This window comes from Macrotis lagotis, chromosome 8 (genome assembly GCF_037893015.1).
Source record: "Macrotis lagotis isolate mMagLag1 chromosome 8, bilby.v1.9.chrom.fasta, whole genome shotgun sequence".
Taxonomy (NCBI): domain Eukaryota; kingdom Metazoa; phylum Chordata; class Mammalia; order Peramelemorphia; family Peramelidae; genus Macrotis; species Macrotis lagotis.
This window is the reverse complement of record NC_133665.1, coordinates 188,784,867-188,807,785: the sequence shown is the minus strand read 5'-3', so window position 1 is coordinate 188,807,785 and position 22,919 is coordinate 188,784,867. Positions and strand designations below refer to the sequence as shown.

Below are 22,919 nucleotides of genomic sequence, written 5' to 3'. Positions count from 1 at the left end.
TTTTGAACTCAGAAGACTGTTCCCCAAGTGAGGGACATCCAGCTCCAGGTCACTGACCTGTGCCTGGAGAGATAGTTGGCCCAGGTACTGTGCAGAGGACTGGATATATAGTGACATGCAAAAACATGGAGCTAAATGGAAGAGACAACTCTGCTCCAGCAACAGGAGGATCATCTTCTTTGAGGACCAGCCAGGATCCAAGGATCTCTGCATCTTGGAGTAGGAAGGGTGGAATAAAGTGCAGCCACCCTGGAAGGATACAGAGGGACCAAGGGATGATGAGGTTTGAATATAAAAACATGCAAAATAGAGGTCTTACTTTTGAGCCTTGAGGTGATTGGGACCTCGAGTTTATTGAATGGGGTGAAGGGTCATCTCATATGAGCAGCTGAGTGGAGAATGTTCTGAAATGGGAACAGCCTACAGGTGGGCAGGAGCTGAGATGGGAGGGGATGGGGGCTAGGTCGGAGGAGAGAAGTGAATGTATTCTAGGAGGTAACATCATGAAGGTTGGCATCAACATGAATGTAAGGATACAAAATGGTGCATCAGTTGGCACTTGAGTGACCAGAAGGGTGGTGGTGGTACTCTCTCCAGTACAGTATAGTAAGAGGGGAAGGTTTGATGGGAAGGATGAGTTGTGTCTGTGGGACTTTCAGTTTAAGATGGATGAAAGGCCAGTCTGGAGTAGAGAGTGATTAGGGCAGGACAGTATATGATAGAACTAATAATTGAGTGCATGGCTTCTGATGAGATCATGAAGTGGGAGGGAGAAGGAAGGACAGATCCTTGAGGCCAGCCAGGAAGAGAACCAGAAGAAAGTTGTGTCTTAGGAACATAGAAGGCAGAGAGGTCAACGTGGCTGACATTGAGAAAAGGGTCAATCAGGTAACTGAGGAGAGAGTAGTTTTGGTGGAATGATGAGGTTGGAAGTCACACTATGGAGACTCAATAGGAGATTGAGAGCAAAGACAGTGGAGCCATTGCTAGAAGAAAGCTCATGGGGATAGAGGAATCCAGTGAGGGTTTTTTGAGGATGGGGGGCACATGAATGTGTTTATAGACTAGAGAGAGGTAACAGGAGATAGAGATAGGAAAGATTAGTGGGTAGAGAATGAAGGGAAATCTGCTAGAACAGCAAAGAGGAGTTGGGATCATTTGGTTTTGGGGTTTTGGTTTTTGGTTTTTGCAAGGCAGTGGGGTTAAGTGACTTGCCAAGATCATACAGCTAGGTAATTATTATGCGTCTTAGGCTGAATTTGAACTCAGGTTCTGACTCGAGCCAGTGCTCTATCCATTGTACCACCTAGCTGCCCTAAGTGGGATCATTTATGCATGGAGAGGATTTGCCTTAGGAAGCACATTAAGCATGAGCGGAGGAGATGGTGGCCAAAGGCGTCTGAGAGTATGTAGTGTATCAGAGCAAGTTCCCAAGTTGGCCATGTCCAAAAATGAGCCTCACTCTGCATTTTACACTGATCACCCCTCTGGCAGGAGGTGAGTTGACTTTGGGGTTTCCTCACATGAGTTTGTTTTCTAAATAAGTAGCTCGATTCTCCTCACCCCCTTTTTTAACTTTTTCTCTTTCTTTTGAACAAATTATTGCCCTACTTGAAGCTCATTCAGGGTTGATTCTCATCACACTAAGTTCCAGTGAGGGGAATTTGAATTTGCCTTCTTTTAGTTTAGAGGTGCAGTGGGTAGAGCACCAGGCCTCCAGGCAGGAAGACCCAGCTTCCCGAGTTCAAATCCTGCCTCAGACACTTACTGACTGTGTAGCCTTGGGCCAGTCACTTCAGCCTGTGTGCCTCAGTTTCCTCATATTAAATAAAGCTGTGACCCCAAATGGAGTCGCAGAGTCAGATATGACTGAATCTCACCTCCAGCTCATTGTGCTTCTCCCCTACACTGGTGGGGTCTGCATGGAGATTCAGATAGTCAGAGATGCCCCCACTGCTCCCTTTGCTGCCTCCCTCAGGACCTCTTTCTTCTTCCTCCCCATTTTTGGTAACTTTCAGGGATAAAGGGGAGTCCTGGAGCAGTGAGAAGAGAAGCTCCAGACTCCCTCTGGACCTGACTGTAGCCAGTGGCTTTTCCCTCTCATTGCCTGCCTAGAGGTGGCGAGTAGACCATCTAACCTTGTGATCAGCAAAGAGATGTTGTCTTGCGTGACCCTTTCATTTTACAGATGAGGAAACTGAGGCACAGGGAGAGAGAGTTCCTTGCTTTAGATCACATGGGTCATAAGGGACCAAAATGGGAAGTGAACTTGGGCTCCATCTCAGGCCTCTTTGTACCCACCATACAATGTCTCTCATTGCTCCAGTAGCCATCATGGAGCAATGGCTTCGGTCCCAGTGGTCTTCTTATTCTAGATTGTGTTTCAGAGCTCACCTGCAGCGAACCATCGTGGGGGACTTTGGTTATTTGTTATTCAGATTTTTTAAAAGAAAACCACAAAATATTTGACTTCCAGGTAGGACTGAAACTGGGTGAATGCCCTTGATGGAAAAGCAACCTTGGCTTGAGGAAGGCCCGGAAGAATTTGTATCAGTCCAAGCATCACATGCGACTGTTCCTTAGAGATGCAGGCCTCTGGCAGCTATGCCAGAAGGAAGTGAGGCAATGGTCCATGGCTGCTCCGCCGCCAGTGGCTGCTTCTGCCTCTCCTCTGCCCTGCGGGGCCCAGGCACCCCAAGCTCCCTTCCTTCTTCTCCTCCATCAGATGAGCTCTTCTGCAGGTGCTTTTCTTACTTGGACAATTTCTGTCCCTCATTCCTCCTCCTTCTGGGTCACGTTGACCACATCTGACCTTGCTTGTGTCTTCTGCTCTTCATTTTCTATCTCCTTTACTTTCTTCTACTCACAGTTCTTCCTGGTGCTGGCCACCACCTCCACTTCTCCTCTGTGTAGTGTTGCCCTCTCTTCTCTCCTTCCTCACATATTTCCCCTTGTTCTGGGCATCTGGCTCTTCCTGTATCTCCCGCTGCCAGCTGGCACTTTTCCCTGGGCTGGCACAGCCACTTTTTATCCCCTCACTTAGCTTGTAGCAGCTCAGGCACCTTTAGGAAGTTAGGAGGTGGGGTGTCCACATCACTATTAGGCTCAAAGAGGAGCCCAGCATTCTCCATTTCCCCCCTTCAGGAGGAGTTGGGCTGAGATGGTACAGTGTGGGGAGAGTGAAGGGGAGTGAATCGGGGTAGGGGCATGAGTGTGGAGGGGAAGAGGGGGGGAGTGGGCATGGAAGAGGCTGCCCCATCTTTGTTCCAGTTCATACGCATCCTGTGGGGAGCACTGGGGACACTGCCCTGTGCATCTCAAGCTCTGCCCCTTTGTGACCATGTGTCAGATTGACTGACCATCTCCCAGGGTCTGAGGAGGAGCATAGTGTGCAATAGGGGACGGGGAGGAGCCGGGGACTGGGCTGCTCCTGGTGAAATGGCAGCTCTGTGGGGCAACGCCAGCTGCCAGAAGACCAGTTTTCGGAAATCCAGCCTTCCAGTACATTCTCCACCAGCAGCAGCCCAAAGTGTCCTCTTGGAAGCCACTTTTCCTTTCTCTGTACTTAGCTCCCATTGAGTTGAAATTGCTCTCAGCATTGTGATAATAGCAATTCAATATTACAGAGATGGGAAAGATGAACCAAATAAATTAACCAGCTGCTTTTAAGGAAATAACGCTCAGTGGCTTCTCCTCGAAAATGCTGTGTAGAGCATTCAGACCTGCTCTGTTGGCCTCTCTCAGCTTCCTTGGCAAGAAGAAAGAAATGGGTTTTATCAAACATCAGTAGAAATCTAGACATGCCATTACATTGCCATTGAATTAAGAGAATGTTTGTAAGGCGGGTGCTCTGTAATACTTTTTTTAAGTCATGCAGCCAAAGCGTGTGTGTTTCTCTTGGCCTCTCTGTCTTTTGGGGCAGTTCGTGTTGAAATCCCCAGGTATTGGTGCCAAGGCCAAGGAAGGGTTGCGGTCACTCTCCTGCCCGTCTAAGGCTCCCACCTACTCTAGCAGATTTGGCCATGTGGGCCTCCTTGGAGAGGTTGTTTTGTTTTGTCTTGGTTTAAGGGGTTCAGACTTTTGGAAAATGACTGGGCAGCAGTGTGAGAGGTGAATTAGAGGGGGCGTACATCGTAACAGGAAGATCAATTAGAAAACGACTACAGCAGTTTGTGAGGAACAGTTGAGGATCTGCCCCTGGTGGTTGCAATGGGAAAGGGGAAAGGACAAGGCTAAGAGAGATGGGAGGGGAGGAAGCAAAGAGCTCTGTGAGGGGGGCAGCAAGTTGGAAAACATAAAGACAGTTTAAAGGATTTGGGCCCGTGGGTTGAAGAAAATGGAAGGAGGAGCATGCTTAGGAGGGAAGCAGATTTGACTTTTTCCTGCCACGTTGGAGGGGCTGGTGGGGACACTGATGGGAAGAACTTAGAGTGGACTGTTGGAAAGAGGAAGCCTGGGCCTGGTTAGGACTGGAGTTAGGGTTAGAGCATCTTCAAAATGTGGTCATGGAAACTGGACAGGAAGGAGACCGTGACTGGGATGGGCCACAGAGAAGCACGAACCCTGGGGCAGGACACCTGGGGGCAGGGGTTTGGTGATGCCGTGAACCCCAAGGGAGACTGACCTAAAGGGCAGAAGTGAAGGAGGCAAGCTTTAATAGGAGTAAGAGGGATTTAGGCTGGACACAAGGAGCATTTCAGAACCTCTATTAGTTACAAGAATAAACTTTAGATTTTCTTTTCTTTTTTCTTTTTGAATCTTGAGAACAAGTCAGAGGTCTTTGCTTTCCATGGATTTCAGATGTTTCCTTGATGGATGGACACATGCCCTGGGCAGAGTCTGCTGCTTGCGGGCATCCCTGGTCATGTGTCCAGGGATTTGCCCACAGCTGACCCTTAATAAAATGATAATTGAATTGAATCGAGTCTCATTCACCAGTTGCTCTTTCATTGGGAATGCTTGGTCTATCTAGGCAGATGGGCAACATGGGAAAGAGTGCAGACCTGAGGAGGCCTAGAAGAAGGTTCATAGAGCTGAGCAGGATGGGATTCCCAGGTCAGTGAGTCTGACCACCTTATTTTATAGTTGAAGAAACTGAGGCCCAGGATGGTAGGGTTTGACATGAACCTGGGGCCTTTGACTGAACCACATCATACTGCATCTCCTACTGCATCTGGTTGGAGGTCCCAGAGGCCCTTATTCTACTTTCTAGGATTATTTAGCCTATCTGTGCAAGGTTCACCACTCTTAGACAAAAACATGGTGGTTGTTGCAATCTGCTCCTTGACTGAGAGGAAGGGAGACATCTGAGATGGGAGAGTCAAGTGATAGGTGCTGATGTGTCTGTTATCATTGGTCAGTGTGCCTAGGTCCTGGGCTGGACTTTAGAGAACAAGTGAAGGTGTATGTTGGATGCGACACTGAAATAAGTATAAGCTAGCTAGGAGCGAGGGAGAGCGGCAGCTCCCCATTGCTGCATCGCCCACACTGCAACAGTGAAGGATCACTGTCAGGGGTCCTTCATGGCAATGGGCCTTCACCTTGGCCCTGACAGTTGGGAGGAGCCAGGCGGGAGGAGCCGTATGAGAGGTCACTCTAGAGGAGCCCCCTAGTGACTGTGCGGATGTGGGGGTGATGTCTGAGGAACTGGGATCCAATGGAAACTGACTGCAACTCTTGCCTCCCATCTCTCGAAAGGCTGCCTTCCTCTTCCTGGACCTGAGCGCTGGCTTGGAGTCCAGAAGACCTGAGTTCTAATGTGGGGTTAGACATTTTCTAGCTTGGGTGACCCTGGGCAAGTCACTTTACTCTGTTGGTCTCAGTTTCCTAATCTGCTGGAGAAGGAAATGGCCAACCTGTCCAGTGTCTCTCCCAAGAAGACTCTCCGTGGGGGCTGGGAGAGTTAGCCACGACCAAACGAGTGAATTGCAGCCAATGCTAACCTACTTCACAAGACTAATAAAGATAAATTTGCCATTATAAATTGTTGAACGCTGTATTTGGCTTTTAGGGAGATGACTGTAACCCAAGCCTAGTGTGAGGTCTTCTCAGGGTGGGTCTGGGAAGTAGCCCAGTTGGCATAGTTCCTCTTGGGAACCCCTCCCTGGGGTGAACCCGGCTTTCATTGTGGCTTAGCGCCCTTCTGGAGTTCTGGACAAGTAGGAATCCTCCTTGTGGAGCACTGCAGCCAGGACAAGGGGAGAAAGGCCTATGGAACTGGGAGGGCCACCACAGCCTGTACTCTGGCCCCTGTGGAGGCTCATTCCATCCATGCTATGGGCCCTCTCCAGCTCAGTACAGCGTGGCACCCTTGGGTGTCCCAGGGGAGTCTCTGCCTGTCCAGGGTCCCAGGCTCCTCACTACTTGTGAAGCCGGTGTTGTTGATCAAAGTTTCCTTCTTTTAAAGGGTTGAGCTCATGGGTCATAAAAAAACTAGAAGAAACTCTGAAAAGTCCTTTTATTGGGAGGAAAGAAACCAGGGCTCCCCAAAGTGGAATGCCTTGACTGTAGCCCCACTTAGCTGGTGACTGACCCAGCCCCAAATCCTGGGGTTCCCAGCCTGCAGGCCAGGCCTCTTTCTCTTATGCCCGAGACCTCCCTGGTTTAACATGTGTAAACAGAAATCAATATTTGTCAGTTAACTACGTTTGCTCTCTGCCATTCAGTTTTGAAATGACTGACATAAGTGCCAGTCTGCCCAGAAAAGAACTTTGACACCAGAGAGGTACAGAGGTCAATTATATTCATATTACAAAGGGATTCTGTCAGCTGGGGGCGGGGGCTTCCACCTGAAGGCTGGAGAGCCTCTGCTGACAGACAGTGATCAGAACCCAGGAGCCTCTTTGAAACTGCCAGGGGAAGATTTTTTCAGTTTGCAAAATTGATTCACATGAAGCTTTTTTAAGAACAAATCTCTCCAATAACATGAGTTACAGTTCACTTCTCAATAGAAATATCAGACTGTGAAAGGGGAAAGGCTTCTTTGTTTCCCTAACCCAGCCCAAGGGCTACCCAAGGCTTTGTGGGTGATGATGGCTCTGCTGAGAGAGTGGAATAATATCTGGATTTGATCAATTCACCGCTCCTTTTCTTCTCCATCTGCCCTCTGGCGGAAGCACAAAGAAGCAGCACATTGACCCAGAGCACCTGTGTCCTCCCCATTGGGGAAGGACCCAACTCTTGGTAAACAAACCTCTGTAACTTAGGGTCTTAGAGAGTTACCCCGGGTGTCAGAAGTGGGATGGGAACCCATGCCATCCTAATCCCAGACTGGGTCTCTCTGTGGCCTCTGCACCCACTTAGGTCACCAGTGTGGTCAGAGGTGTGAAAGGTAACACTGCACTTCTGCTGAGAAGTTGGAGTTTCATGTTCAATCTCTGTCTGGATCCCATTGTTAGGGGCCTAAAGGATGGAGGCAGATTGGGATGCACTTCCCAGGAGTCTGCAGTCTCAGTGAAATCAGCGATCTGATGGACAACACCGAGACGTGGCGCGTCTTCATTCTCCAAATTAGGAGTCTTCCAGCTTACCAAAAGTGGCTTTTCTCCCCTCTGACCTTCCCTGGATGATCAGGGGGCCACCCGCTTCTCGGCTTCTCACTTTCTCCTTTCCCGCTCTGATATCTGGGGCAGGTTTTAGAAAACCCATTTCTTTGTGGCATTGCCACCAGATGGCAGGCAGGACAAAGAAAAAAAGGTGCCATGAAAATGGGGAGTTCTTGCCCAGTTGAATCCTTAAAAAGAGGTGGTTTTGTTCCTGGGACAACTGTATTCACAAGCCATCTCCTCTGGTCTTCACATGGTGGTCTGCCATGTTCAGTCACTCAGACCTTGGTCTGTATGCTGCCGATATAGAATCTGCATTTACATTTCTATGCTATCTGTGTGTGTGTCTGTCTGTCTCTCTGTCTGTCTGTCTATCTATCTATCTATCTATCTATCTATCTGTCTATCTGTCTATCTGCCTGCCTGTCAGTCTATCTATCTACCTACCTGTCTATCTGTCTTCTATCTGCCTATCTCTCTCTGTCTGTCTGTCTAGCTATTTAGCTATATCATCCATCTAGTTCTTGTCTCTCTAGCTATCTAGCTATCTTTCAGTCCCCCCTCCCTTTCTATACATCTATACGTGTATGTGTGTGTCCTTATATTACCCCCATCCCCTTTGTACTATAAGCACTTTGAATATGATGGTTTTTTCTCTTTGCCCTCGTATCCCCATTGCCAGTAAGTCAGCCCTTAATGAATGCTCATGGACTGATTGAAGCAGGACCTATTTGAGGACACAAAATTCATAAGCTATGGAAAGCTGGTGATTTTTCAGAACTGTGTACTTCTTCTCTGGCTTTTCACTCACCTCTGAGAAAGCCGACACACTGGGAGCCACTTTCTCCTCCCACTCTCTTATCTCTATAGTTTGGCTTCCAGGCTCATCATTCAACTGAAATTCTCCTCTCCAAAGTCAGGACTGAGCTTTCATTCAGCAAATCTAGGTCTTTTCATCCCCATCTTTCTGTAGCCCTCTGCAACCTTTGAGGCTGTCCATCCTAGATCCTCTGCCTCCCTGATGGCTGCTTTGACCAGGTCGTCCCCTCTGAGTGTCCCCCAGGGCTCTATCTTGGGACTGTCTCTCCTGACCTCTGTGCTGCCTGGCTGAGTCATCTCTTTGAAGACCATTCCCAGGGTGACAGATCTTGCCCCTTAGGCATCACCTTTGGACCGCTCCTCTCTTCCCCCGCCTTGCTCACCATGGCTCTTGCAGTCACATGGGCATGACCTTGGAGTCCTCTTTGACTGCACACTGTCCTCTGTTGTCAGATTCCACTATTTCAGCCCTCACCACATCCTGCTGTCCTCTGGATCACTGCTGACCATGTCCTTGGGTTCCTTGCTTCAAGTCTCCCCGCCCCCCAGTTCATCTTTAACTCAGTTGCTGAAGTGACTTTCCTTACGTGCAGATCTGAGCCCCTCCTCAGCAAGCCTCCACTGCTCCCTGCCTCCTCCTGGGTCAGACTCTTCTTTCCTCTGCTGGGCGGGCTTCTTAACCTTGCTTCCTTCTCCTTTCTCTTGCCTCTGCCTCTCATCTTTGACCTTCCTCAAGACCAATTTCATTCTGGCCTCCTTCCCCTGCTCTTCTCTCTTTTATGTCTAATTATCTGTGCAGACTTCCTCCCCATCCCAAGCTGCTGGTCCTGCCGGAGCACACCCCGTGTCCAAGAATGGGCAGTGGGAGTGGGGTCCACAACTCTGTGGACTGAGCACCAGACATATCTGTGGCTCTGCCCTGGGAGGGGACCTCATCCTCACAGTCCGGTGGTCCAGGTCATTGTGAGGATGGTGGTCTGAGGTGGCCTTGTGTACTTGGCCTGCTGGCACCTTTTCCTTTCGAGTCTCTCCTTTCTCAGGAGGGTGGCTGAGGCCGGCTCCCAAGGACATGGAAACCAATGTCATTTTAAACCATATGGGCCGGGGGTGAAGATGGGTTGGATCAGTTTAATGAAGCCTGGGAGAATTTTCTTTTTCATCATTCTGGGCCGGGATCTCAGGTTTTGATGCCCTCCTAGGGTGCAAGGTATCTGGTGTCCGCCAGCCACATGCCCTCAACCAATCTCTGTATTCTGGTGCCATCTCGTGGCCTCACCTGGTAGTACCTTCAAAGCACCTGTGGAGGTCTATCAGTCCAGCTTTGAAAAAGGAGAGGAAGGTTCTGTTCTGCAGGAAGTCTATGGTTACTGCAAAGGGCAAAAGCAGGAGTCCCTTTGAAATAGATTTGTGCTGATGCCACTTGGGGGGTACTTGGCCTTTTGTGTTGATTGTCTTTAAAAAGTTAAGGATTGAAAATAGGATGATGGCTAGCTTGGCTGTAACACTTTAAAGTGTATTAAATCTAAATATGATTTCATCTTCACGGTGGTCTGGCCTATGGAGAGCAGTGCTTATATTACATAGGAGGAATCTGTAAGAGTCTATTCAGATTCAAACTTGGGTCTTCCTTACCCAGATCTAGCCCTCTTTCCATGGTGCCACCTAGCATCTGTATTATTAAAAAGAAACAGGTCGGAGGGTAGAAGAAAGTTCCTCATTCTGATTAGTTGGATTTTTGTTTTATTTTTGTAGCCATACAATGGCTTTTTGGTCCAAACTCATGACTTTGTCATTGTAAGGAACCAACTCCCAATTTTAAAAGTCTAGTCTACCGAGATTGGCCCACACCTGGCCTTGGTCTGGGACCCTGAAGAGATGAAGAGGATTGTAGACTCAGTGTTGAAAGGGATCTTAGAAATTCTTTAGGCTTCCAGTCCCTCCGTGTTTTGAACAGATGAGGAGATGGCGTCCTTGGGAGGCTGTGACTTTTCTGTGTTCATGCTGTTAGTTCGTGTGCACCAAGGCCAGCTCTTGAGTCTGGGGCTTCCCAACTCAGTTCCACCAGGTTGTTTCTCCACAAGCTGACCAGTCAATCACCAAGGTCTACCATTTGACTTTGTGCCTCACAGACTCCGTTTTTGTGTCATTTTTCCACAGTTAGTGTTGTTTGAGCGATCTTGGATGAGCAGATGGAAATCTTCTGTTTTGCATGAAGGAGAAGGAAACATAAGAAATGTGAAATGGAGAGGAAATTTAATCGCTTGGGCCAATAACATGGTAAATATTATGCCCCACCTACAGTAAGGTCAATGAAGACTGCTCCCATTGTATGGAATAGAGAAGAGGCTCCTGATATCATTAGACACAGAAACAGACAGAAAAGGGAACCCTCTGTCCCCCGATATTCCTTTCCCCTCTGGGGGTGAGGTGCCCAAGGCTTAACAACAGGCCAGAAAAGGAGAGGCAGAGTCTGAAGGTTTGAGAACAAGTATTTGTTCAGGAGCCAATGGGGTCTGAACCAGACTGGGAGGAGGGGACAGGCTTGAGCTCCTGTGAACCTCTGTGGGGAGATTATTTAACACAAAATGAGTCTTGTGGCTTTTCCTGCAGAATTTAGTTTTGGATTCCTTCAGGACCCCTTTAGCGCTGCTGGGCAACTGCCCAGCACCTTTAGCCACTAGGCCGGATGCAGATGGAGAAGACAGGAACCTTGCTAGCCTTTTTTCTGACCTGTTCCTGGCAGATTTCCCTTTTTTTATAGTGACGATTTTCTATTCTTGCTATTTGCTCCCAATAGTAAAATGAAGGATGTTTCTTTGTTTTGTTTTCTTTTAAGTATGCAGACTTAATTTTTCTCCCCAGAAGTACAGGGACTGGGGCCTCCTTCCCCTGCCATATCCCTCTCCTCTGCCATTTATTTGTTAAGGAATCATTTTATGATCTCACTGATAGAATTTTCTTTTCTGGGAAGAGAAAGATCAGAAGAAAGAAAAAGCCCCTCTGTGAACATGTGTCTCCACCCATAAGCAAGCCCTTCCCTTTGGATCCCCAAAGGGGATCTTCTTGATTAGGGGCTCCTCATTTTCCTGAAATAAAGAGCAGGTCTTGTGGGTAGTATAAGGGAAGACACATATCTGAGGAGAGTGGGGTTCACATTATGGAAGTTCCAGATGCACTAAAGCACTGGCAGAAGTCAGTCTGGGTCACTAAAGACAAGTGGAGACCTGAGGCCTGGGCAGGAAGTCCAGAGAGCAGATACAAATGTTCATGCCTTTCAGTGGGTCTTTTTCTGGGAATCCTCCCAGAGTGGTGGGGTTCTCCCTCTCTGGTCACTAGCTGCCTCCCACACAGCTGTATTTTCCTGGCTCCTGGGCAGGGGGAGTGATCATGCCCTCCCTTCCATTGCTTCCTTATTAGTGGAGTTCTCCAACTCTATATTACTCTTATTTGTACTTTAATTAATGAGGAAGGTTGAGAATCTGTTAGTGTAGAGTGGAAGTAAAGCTGCCAAGCAAGGACCAGTGGGATTCTGGGAGGATAAGCACCAGGGTCATAGGGCTCCCCCAATGCCTATCAGATGCTCTGCCCAAGGGCAGGTGTTGAGTGGGCAGCCAGCCCCAATTTCTTGGTTGTAGTTCTAGTCACAGACCCTGGGTCGCTGGGAGGTGGGGGTGGTAGGAGGAAGGGATGGTGCTGAACAGTGGCTCTTTCTTTCCTTCTCACCCAAGGTCATTGAATGACTTTCTATTTTCTAGGGTGTAAAGATCCTTGATGTCATATCCAAGCAGAGAATCACCAATGTGCCCCGAGATGACATCAGCCTTCGCCCCGATATGTATCCTTGTAGTCTTTGCTGGAAGGATGATGTCACTCTCATCATTGGCTGGGGCTCCTCTGTCAAGGTATGGGATTCACCTTTGCCCTGGCAATAGACCCTCTTGAAAAGGGCCTGTGGAGGCAGATGGACCTGATGGATCTAGGGGGCCTAACTTATGATGCGGATGGAGAAGACAGGAACCTTGTTAACCTTTTTTCTGACCTGTTCCTGGCAGATTTCCCATGGCCTTCCATGTATAAGTTGTGCATGTGTGTGTATGCCCACCTTTGTTATCTTCACGTCTGCCTACCTTCCCTTTCCCTCTTGGTTCATCAGAGATCTTGGGACCAAAGGAAAAAATGATGAAAATCACATCAGTCCCTTTACTCCTTGTAGTATTGGTAGCTTTGGTAAAGGTTTGAGGGAGCAGAAAGCAGAAGCTAATGAGGTTTGAGAATGTGGGGGCTCTGTGGCTAATAGGGCAGATCTGGGGATGAGCAGAATCCTGGAGGTTTTGAGCTCCCAGGGGCCTTCGAGATCTTCAAGACCTCATTTCACCCAAACCCACAAAGGGGGAGGTGCCTCCACCAGAACTGTGACACATGGCTAGACCATTAATTACTAAGAAAACAAGACATCTAATGTTTCATGAAAGGAGCAGTTCCTGTGTGATTTCACCAACTTTGGAAAAGAAAAATTATGCAGAATACACTCTAATGGACATAATTACCAAAAAAGCATCAGGGTATTCTAAGTATTAATGAGCTTCATCCTGGGGTGAGACTAGAGGGCACTTGGGTTCATATTAGTCTCCTATTCCATCAACCCTTCCATTGCTTCCTTAATAGTAGAGTTCTCCAACTCTATATGCCCTTCCTGGCATGCCAGCCATGTTCTACCTTCCATGAGGTAGGGAGGGGGATGAGGCCTGCCTGGGTAAGAGGGGTGAAGGTCATGAGCCCGGACCCCTTCTGTGCCAACCAGATTCAGTTCTGTTCTCTGACCATACACTGAGACTCCTCCTGCAGACACCTCTCCTTCCTTCTGGGCTTGAGTGTGGGTGGGTTCAGGACAAACACCTCATTGTGTGGAATGAAGTAGGTCGCACCCTTGACCTTATAAATGAAGGCTTCAGACCAAGGAAGAAGCTTCATGTGAGGGAGGGAGCACAACTCAGAACTTTCTTTAATCCACACAAATGGAGTCCTTAGTAATCAAAATGTGTTCAGTATTTAAAACTGATTACTGTATGAGAAATCCTATAAAAAGCCTATAAACTTTCTAGACTTCTAGACTTTTCTGCAGTTATCTGGGATAATCCAGTTTTACAAAACAATGACATAATCACCAAAGTGGCCAATTCTGCTTTGAACCCTCCCCAGATTGACTTAGTGGGGAGTTCCCACATAAACACTGCCAGGCTTGACCAGGCTATTGCAGAAGGAGGTCTCAGAAACTGTGATCATCAGAAGTCAAACAAGAGAATAAGATGAGTCATCTGCTCTCTGTTATCACCCACTGAACCTGTTTTTAGACTTTTGACCAAATATTTGGTGAGAGGGACTGTTTGATGTTCTGCTACATTGCTGCTCAGGTATTTTGAGCTGATCTGGCTCCTTGGCCTTCTTAGTCAGGAACATCTTCAGCAAAGGGTAATGACGCCAATGGCCTCTGCATTTCTTTTCCAGATTTGTTCAGTGAAGGAACGGCATGCCAGTGAAATACGAGACTTACCAAACCGTTACGTTGAAATAGGTATGATTCCGCCCGTTGTCTGTGATGTGTGAAACGCTGGGAAATGATGGGTGGTGTGTGGTTATTATGGCTGTTTGTCCTTCATTCTCAAAGACACTCGTGACATCAGGGAAGAGATGCTGTGAGTGACTTAGATTTAAGAGAGGCAAGGCTGTTCTAAGTCCCCATGGCTCCAGTGGCCAGGGATGAATCAGGATGCCTGGAGATGGCCTGGATGCTGTGGGAGACCTTGGCCTTTTAAAGCCTGGACTGAGGCAATGCCCATTCAGTGATTGAGGCTAGATAAGAAAGAAATGAAGTAGAGAGTAGCTTCTCACCTCGTCAAAAAAAATGAATCTGGAGGGGAATACACTTGGAGTTTATGGCCAAAAGAGAAACAATTGCTATTTACCCAGGGTTGCAACAGTGACCAGGTGTAGCTTGACGGGGGACCAGTGTATGAGGGCCCAGTTACCTCCCACAATCCCCCCCCCCCAAATCTTGCTTCTCTCTCCCCCACCCCCCACAGAAGGCAGTCTGATTGTCTTTACATTGTTTCCATGGTATACACTGATCCAAATTGAATGTGATGACAGAGAAATCATATCCTTAAGGAAGAAAAATAAAGTATGAGATAGTAAAATTACATAATAAGATAACAGGTGTTTTTCTAATTTGAAGGTAATAGTCTTTGTTCTTTGTTCAAAGTCCATAATTCTTTCTCTGGATACAGATGGTGTTCTCCACTGTAGACAGCCCAAAATTGTTCCTGGTTTGTTGCACTGAGGGAATGATCGAGTCCATCAAGGTTGAACATCACCCCCATGTTGCTGTTAGGGTGTACGATGTTTTTCTGGTTCTGCTCATCTCGCTCAGCATCAGTTCATGCAAATCTTTCCAGGCTTCCTGAATTCCCATCCCTCCTGGTTTCTAGTAGAACAGTAGTTTTCTCTTAGCCATTGTGAATGCATGTGTATGAGTGTGTGTGTGTGTGTGTGTGTATGTAGGTAAAGTGGTTAGGGGGGCACAGAGCTGAGCCTGTGATGGTAGAGGTCCCTGGCACGGGGGGTACATGGCTTCTCCAAAGAGAAGAGCTAGCTCTTCATCCTATACCAGAAAGGATAGAAAATCATATTGGGGAGGGGGAGGAAGGTCAGCCCTAAGGCATCCCCAGGACTGCCCAGGGAGCCAGAATTTCCTGAATCTAAGAAGGTGGGAAATGGGCACGAGGAAGAAGGTAAGAAGGAATGAAAGCTTAAACATGTCCCAGGAGGTTGTAGGACTTGGGGTGCCATTTCTGCCCACTTTCTCCAGGGTTCTCCCTGCCCCATCCCAGACCCCCTTTGAAAAGAAAGGATAAGGTTTTCACAGCATAATCACCCTTCTTTTTATCCCCCTTCTTTGAAGTTCCCAGCATCTGCACTTGGGCTCCAGGTCCTGCAGGTCAGCTGGTTCTGGCTCTGGCTGCCCCAGAGTGGGCCTTGGGACTGCAGAGCTCCTGCCCAAGCTGCCACTCTAGTAGCTGACATGCCATGACTATAGTTAGTATACTCATGGAGGGAAGTAGTATTGCCTTTCCTCAGGCAGCTGGAGTGAGCAGGAGAAGAAAAGGGAGGATTGAATGGTGGAAGAGCTGACTTCCAAGTGAATTTACCAGAGATAGTCATTGATTTGAGGATAAATAATTATCCAAATAAAAACAATGAGAAAAAGTGGCTTTATTTTATGTAGAAATTGCTTTAATGTATAACTTAGTAGAAACTGGCTGATTCTCCTAACTGCTTCTGCCTTCAGTCTGCTCTGAGGAAGAAAATATAGTCCCATACAGATGTAGTTGGAAAAGGGAGGAGTGCTTTAATAGGCAAATAATATCCTAGGATTATCATAGAAATGCTTTTGGACTCTCAAACTCTGGAAGGTCTTAGGGACCCCAGGGGTCAACCTTGAGAACTGTTCCCCCCATCTCATCAGCCCCCAGCATTCTGGGCTGATTCTTCCTTCTGCCTTCACAGTCCTTAGAGTAGAATTGTTTTGTGTAACTAATCTAGTTATTTTGTCAGCCTAAAGAAAGATTAGGTTTCGAAATTTAGGGAAGTGTCTTTAATAGTACTGATAAAGTAGATGTTAGAGGAGTATCCGCGGGGGGTTGCCAGAAGAATTGTCCTTTTGTATTGGCCACCTAAAAAGTCTTTCCTTTTGGATCCCCTGGCATTCCTTCTTTGTCCTACTGATACCTAGAGGCAGGTGATTTGAGCTATTAATTGTCTCAGAGGCAGATAGCTTAACCTTGGCCCATTTCAGAATGTTTACAGTTCCTCCTTTTTGTTGCTGACGGTTCTAGTTAGGTTTTCCTAGATCAAATAGTCAATTTAATTGAAATGTCAAAATTTATTTAAAAGTGTTTGAAATTATATGTAATTGATTGTGACCTGCAAGGAGTTAGTAAAGTTGAAGTACAGGGATTTTTTAAAAGAAAAACAACCTCCTTATATAGACAAGATGAATACTCAAAGTTTACCTTATGTCTTCCCAAGGATGAAAACTAAGGGAGCATGGTCATCCATCCTTTGTAATTGTTATACAATATGCTTTTTAGGAAACTCGAGCCATTGTAACAACACAAGACAATCGATCTCATCAGCGTAGCAGAGTAGCCCTCCACATGGATCCCATGGCACTTGAGGGGAGAGCTGTCTGTGATCCATTGACAGTGGGCAAAAGGAGACTGGGACCCAGGGAAGCAAGATAAGAGGGGCACAATGGAGTCCAGCAATAAGAAAAGGGAGTGGAGATGGAATGATTTAAAAATATGCACACCCTCTTGTAAATGAAACTTCTCATTTTTTTTTAGCAAAAACTGGGATGAAAATTCATGACTTTAGTTCATGATAATTCAAGACTTCTTCTCTGGTATGAAGGAAAGGCCAAACACTTTTACCCTGATTCTCCAGATTGCAGGGGCACCATGCCCTTAACCCTTGTGATGTGGAAGGGATAGCTAGTGTTGAAGAATTGTAGAATGAGAGCACACTAGTGTATTGTTGTGGAACTGTGAATCATTACAACCATTTGGAAAGGAATTTCCAATTTAGGAAACAAAGTGACTCCACTATCCATACCTTTTGACTAGGAACTTGGGGTGAGGGGGAGGCAGAGCAGAGAGGGAGGCAGTAGAAATTCCACTACTCACCTTGTACCCCAGACAGATCAAGAGTAAAAAAGAAAGTTGCTACACACAATAAAATATTTATAACAGCACTTTTTTTGTGATACCAAAGAATTGGAGACACCGTAGTGGTCAAGTGATTAGGGGGTGACTAAACCAGTGGTGGTCCATGAATGTAGGTAGAATGCCATTGTGCTATAAGGAAAGATGAATGTGATGATTATGGAGAAACCTAGAAAGAGCCACGTGAACTGATGCAAAGTGAAGCCAACAGAGCCAAAGATGCAATTTACACAATTATTGCAATCCTGTAAATAGAAAAGGCTACCACAGATCTAATAAAGGTGAATGCTGCAAACTTCATTTCACTTCTCAGTTAGACTGATGCTCTGTTTTAAAAAAAAACAGCATTTTTTGTGAATTCTGCCCCAGTTGGGAGCTGCTTCTGTCCTATCCACATGTGGTAATAATCTGAATATGTTTATACTGATTTTTAGAATGGTTCTGTATGTTTTTTTATTCCTAAATGACATTAAACTTATCCTGCTTTTTCTTGTTTGATGTTTTGAGATGTTTTTGTTTTTATTTGTTTTTTAAAACTCTGATGGATTTATTTTTAAATAGTCACGTCTTCTCCAACCCACTTGGATACATTTGTAAAAATCCTTTTTATCCTCCTCCTTGTCAGCATCTTCCTCTCTCCACTTTTCTGGGGTCAGGGCCCTGGGCCATGGCTTGGGCAAGGGGTTGGTTGTGTCTGCTGTCCTTTTGTCGTACACTGCACCTTGCCCCCTCACTGATCAGTCCCTCTGTTCTTTGTAGTGTCCCAGTTTGATATGGAATTTTATATCAGCGGACTCGCGCCTCTCTGTGATCAGCTTGTGGCACTTTCCTATGTCCGGGAGACCTCAGACAAAACGGTAATGATTTCTGGGTTTGGAGACAAAGATGCTTAAACTCAACATGGAATTTTCTGGAAACATTGAGTACTTTGTGGCCTAAGAAGGGCTCCAAGGTTTAGAAAATGAAATCAGCAGCAATTACCCAGAAGACCAACATCTCTGTCTTCTAGACACTCTTTGCTCTCTCTGTCCTCCGCCTCCTCCTCTTTTGCCCTCCCCAACTCCCCCACCACCCCATGAGTGAGAGAAGAGATGAAGAATTCATCTTGCTGTTAGAAGAAACTGGGTTGACATTGTGCATTAGCAGAAATGATCGCCATGAATGCTATTGGCTCCAGCTTTAGGGTGGTCAAGGGAATTACTAAAAGGGCAGTTAGTTCATTTTTCCTTATGCCACAGACACACTCATTTATCCCCATAGAGTGTAGGGATTCTGATTAAATGGATATTCCCACTTTAAAATCGAATGTAGCCTACACTCAGTTGTCTGTGCCTTTTTAAAAAAGTAGATTTTTATTGTGATATTTTGTTTTTATATCACCTAGATTTCCCCCTCTAATTTCCCCTTCCTCCAACCCCTGTTCTGAGGGTTACTCCTCAGAGCAAAGAGTTTACAAGGGGAAAAAGTTAAGCAAAATTAATCAAGAAACTGAAAAAAAAATCTGAAGTCATGTGTATTGTTCCACACTCATGGACCCTGACCTTTGCAAAGGAACACAGCAAAGTGTCTTCTCATAGCTCTTCTTTGGGGCCATGCATGTTCAGGCAAAGCTATGCAGATTGATGAGAATAACCCATAACCTAGCCTTCTTTACATCTGACTGTGGAGTAAAATGTAGTCTTACCAGACACTCTCAGAAGTAACCTTCCCAGCCTACTATGGGTCCATTGCCAGCCTGGCCCTGCTTATAACTGGGAAGGAAGATCAGAAAGTATGAGTGAATGCAGATAACAGACCTGATTGGAAAAAAAAAAAAAAAAACAAAACTTTATTTTAACCATTATGTTGAAAAGGCAGGGCAATTGATTGGTCAGCTGTTCATAGCAGTAGATTCTCATTGTCTATGCCTTGCTTATTTCTGAATACAAGGACTAAAAGGGGGTGAAAAGGCTGGAAGCCTCACTTTCAGAGTGGGAGATGCTCAGGAAGGTTTCTCTGACAGTGCACTTGCATTAGGAAGTCATCGCTATGGTAACCTGAAGCACTGGATGCCCATGTTGCTAGGCAACGGAATGCTGTAGGCTTAAGTGAGCACTCCAACCTACAGAAATCGATAGGGTTCGCGTCTGGCCCTATTGCAGGACATCAGTTTATTATTTTATTTTAGGGAAAAAATAGCAGTGGCTCCCGGGGGAATTAACACAGGACTGTTTTGATGCGGGTGGAGGGAAGAGGATGATAAAGGAAAGCAAGAAATGGAGAGGTCAAATGAAAAGAGGAAAAACTTAATAAATAATTGACAAGGACAGCAGAAGCCTTTGTTAATGAAAAGCATTATTGGAAAGGACTTAGAGCAGAGCAAGAAGAAGGGAGAACACAACCTCACCTGGTCAAGGCTGTGGAACACATTGGAAAGAGCTTTCCAAGTGGGAAGAAGGCTCAGAGCATCATCTTTAATATTAGCCTAGGGGCTTCATGCTTGGGATGAAGGCTCCACACCTGGATACAGGGCGGGGCAGGAGGATGCTTCTGTTCTCTTTTAAGCACTGAAGGAAATTTTAGTTCTTCAGATAGGAGCTAGCTGGACTTGAGGAATGTTTCTAAAAGGAAAGGTCAGGTCAGGCTGCTCTGAATTGTCCACTTGGCAATCTCTGGCCAGTTCTCTCAGGCTTCAGGCCCTGCTCTGTGGCTTTGTGTCCTAACCTCTCCTTTGTGGAAGTGACCAAAAAGTACACATCCTGTGGAGACAAGAGGTTACTCACAGTTTTCTTACAAGTTTGGAAAGCTTGAATGAAGTCCACTCCCTGTTCTAGGCTCGGCTGCTGTCAAAGGGTTGGCCTCTGACCAGGGAGACAATAGGGGTGTGTCTGTCTGTGTGGGTCAGTAAGAACCAACCAGAGGAAAAGGAAGGCAAACCTAGAGGGGAGGGCTCCCATAACCAGGAAGACCATGAAATGCCATTCGCAGCATCTGCTACTTACGCTACCTCTGGAAAGAAAGATTCTAAGACCCTGAGATGAGAAGGGAGGCCATTCCAAGCATGGGGTATGGCAAATCTGCAGAGCAGAGCAGCGCTCCCCCCTGGCACTTTGTTTGGTCTCTCCAGCCCTCTTCTCCCCACATGCAGAGATCTCGCCCCAAAGCAGTGCCTTTCTCTTCTGGCACTCTGCTTTGGGGCCTTTCTAGCTCTCGGGAGAGCTGAGTCTGGGCAGGGCACAAGCAGTCACAGAGATTCAAACTTTTTTCCCCTTCTGATCAATTAGACACTCAAGCATTGATTTGAAAATGAACTCAGAAAGTTCAGAAAAACAAATGTGAGCAAGGAACATCCTGGCCTGCCCTGGTGCCCTCTGTCCTAGGGAGAGTACAGATCAGAGGGCACTGAGATGAAGGGAACCTTTCCTTGCTTTTTCCCCCAGGAGAGAGAATACTGTGCCCGGCCGAGATTGGACATCATTCAGCCCCTTCCGGAGAGCTGTGAAGAGATCTCTTCCGATGCCCTCACAGTGAGAGGCTTTCAGGAGAATGAATGCAGAGACTATCACTTGGGTGAGCAGGACCGGAGATTTGGGCTCCGGAACTCTGGGTTTTTTCCTTGTAAAAATTCTCTTCACCCGGAAATTTAATGAGTGTAAATAATACGTGTGTGTGTGTGTGTGTGTGTGTGTGTGTGTGTGTGTGTAGCTTATATATTATGTGTGAGTGCATATATATATATATATATATATATATATATATATATATACACACACAGCTATGTAGATGCATGCACATGCATATATCGGACAGTTCCTTGAGCTTTATTTCACCCATGTTCCAGCCCAGGTTGTCAGGCTCCTCTCAGTCAGAGCAGGAGTAGGTTATAGAGCCCAAGATCTGGGTCCAGGTTCCTCTGCTGTCTGCTTAGCAGCTGATCCTCAGTCCATTATCCATAAAATAGGATAGAAGACTTTCGCTTCATCCTACCCCAGCAGAGTTGAACTGCTGCAACTGTTTGTCCACAACAAAGCCACCTTATGTTGTTTCATATCTGGCTTTCAGGCATTGGTGTCTAATGGGTGCTTTATCAAAAGAGGGTGAATTGAAATGTCTTATTTATATTCGTTTCTGAGTTGGAACAAATAGAGAACTGGTGCTATTACATCAATCAGGAAGAAGTCGGGTTGGGAGGGGACACACACTAAGTGGGGTAAACCCTACTATGTCATGTATACCTGTAACAGGAATAGAGTTAAAACGAACCAGAATCAGAACCCCTGCAACCAGATGACTGACTGAACCTGCTGAGAAGGGTTTACTGCTCGGTTCAGAGCTTTCCAGGCCAAACAAACTCTTACCATTAAATCTCTTGCTGATCCATAGGTGGAAGTGTGGGAGTGAGGGCCATGATGGTGAGGTCACTTCTTGCCTCCTCTTTGTGCAGAGCTCCCCAAAGAAGGAAAAGCAGTGAGGTTATTTTCCCACCTTGTGAAAATCTAAATGCGCTCTTCAGCCGGCGGGCATCACGTTCCATTTTTGCTCCAAGTCTACTTTGTCACCTACTACAAACCCTTCAGAATTGGGATTTGATAATTGAATTCCCCATGAAACCCTAACAGGCCACCTTGTAAATACCAGTCTTGTGATAGATCGTGCCCCCCAGGGGGGTGGCATCTATCACTGGCGCTTTCTATGGCCTTGACCTTGATGGTGAAGAGACGTTTATTGCTGGCTATGCGGCGTAATTGTCCTGTGAAAGTAGAACAGTGTTATAAATGGCCATAAATAAAGTTTATACACGGTAGATGAATCAGAACACGCAGGAAGGAATGGGCTCTTTTGAATACTGTGTTGCAATTGAAGTTGGAATTTAAATGTATTGGGCCGTGGAGCATCAAAAGCCATCTGAGGATGGAAAGCACTTAGCGCTGCCATCCTGCCTCTCTTCCTTACTGTTTTTCTAGACAAAGAGCAGTTTTGGAAATGACCCTCTCTTCCTCTCCTTGTCTGTAGAGTACTCCGAAGGTGAATCGCTCTTTTATATTGTCAGTCCCCGAGATGTTGTTGTGGCTAAGGAACGGGATCAAGATGACCACATTGACTGGCTCCTTGAAAAGAAGAAATATGAAGTAATTTCTTTTTTACTTTTTTAAAAGTGTGCTTTGTTTGAATTGCAAGTATTAAATGAGCCCTTAGAACATGAAAAGAGAAGCAGAGTTGATTTAGCTTGGCACAACAAATTTTTCATTCAGTTTGTCTTTACAGTGAATGAATGTTTGAAATTGTTGAAATTTTGAATCCTACTCTTATCTGATATGCAAACTGCCATTCCAGAAATATAAATTCATAAGATTCCAAAGCACAGGAGAATGTAGATAGAAGAAAATAGTAGAATAATATCTGACCATTTTGTACCAGCTCAATTCAGATAAAGCTAAGGAGGTGATGCTCTACTGTTCCTTCTAAAGTAAAGATGGTTTTAAAGTAAAGATGATAGAACCACTTTACCCAAAGGGAAATAAATATATGTGCTCGATTCACATTGTTTGAAAAGGAAGGTTGAAAAATTAAAGAATTGGAGAATAAAGGGAGTTCACTTATTTCTTCACTTAAATTGATATGTTAACAGCCTTTCTATTGTTAGCCTTCTAAAGTGGTCCACCTGGGTATTAATCAAAGGCTTTTATGAAACAGATCACTTTATGTTAAAAAAAAAAAAAAGAAGAAAGAATTGTTTGAGTCATCCATGTGTGGAATTGTTGCTTTACAACCTCATTAGTTCCCAAGGGGTTGTACC

The 22,919-nt window shown here is 46.1% G+C and overlaps 1 protein-coding gene across 4 annotated transcripts in view; it reads left to right on the top strand.

Annotated features, from left to right (window-relative positions):
* The window catches only part of VPS41 (VPS41 subunit of HOPS complex), a 162,289-nt gene that overhangs the window by 89,400 nt on the left and 49,970 nt on the right, over positions 1-22,919 (top strand). For all 4 annotated transcript variants that reach the window (XM_074199212.1, XM_074199209.1, XM_074199211.1 and 1 more), the window contains 6 exons: positions 10,521-10,640; positions 12,119-12,265; positions 13,869-13,935; positions 17,903-18,000; positions 20,563-20,692; positions 22,136-22,251. In XM_074199212.1, coding sequence (XP_074055313.1) covers positions 10,521-10,640; positions 12,119-12,265; positions 13,869-13,935; positions 17,903-18,000; positions 20,563-20,692; positions 22,136-22,251 — 678 coding nt within the window. The remainder of the gene's footprint in view (positions 1-10,520; positions 10,641-12,118; positions 12,266-13,868; positions 13,936-17,902; positions 18,001-20,562; positions 20,693-22,135; positions 22,252-22,919) is intronic.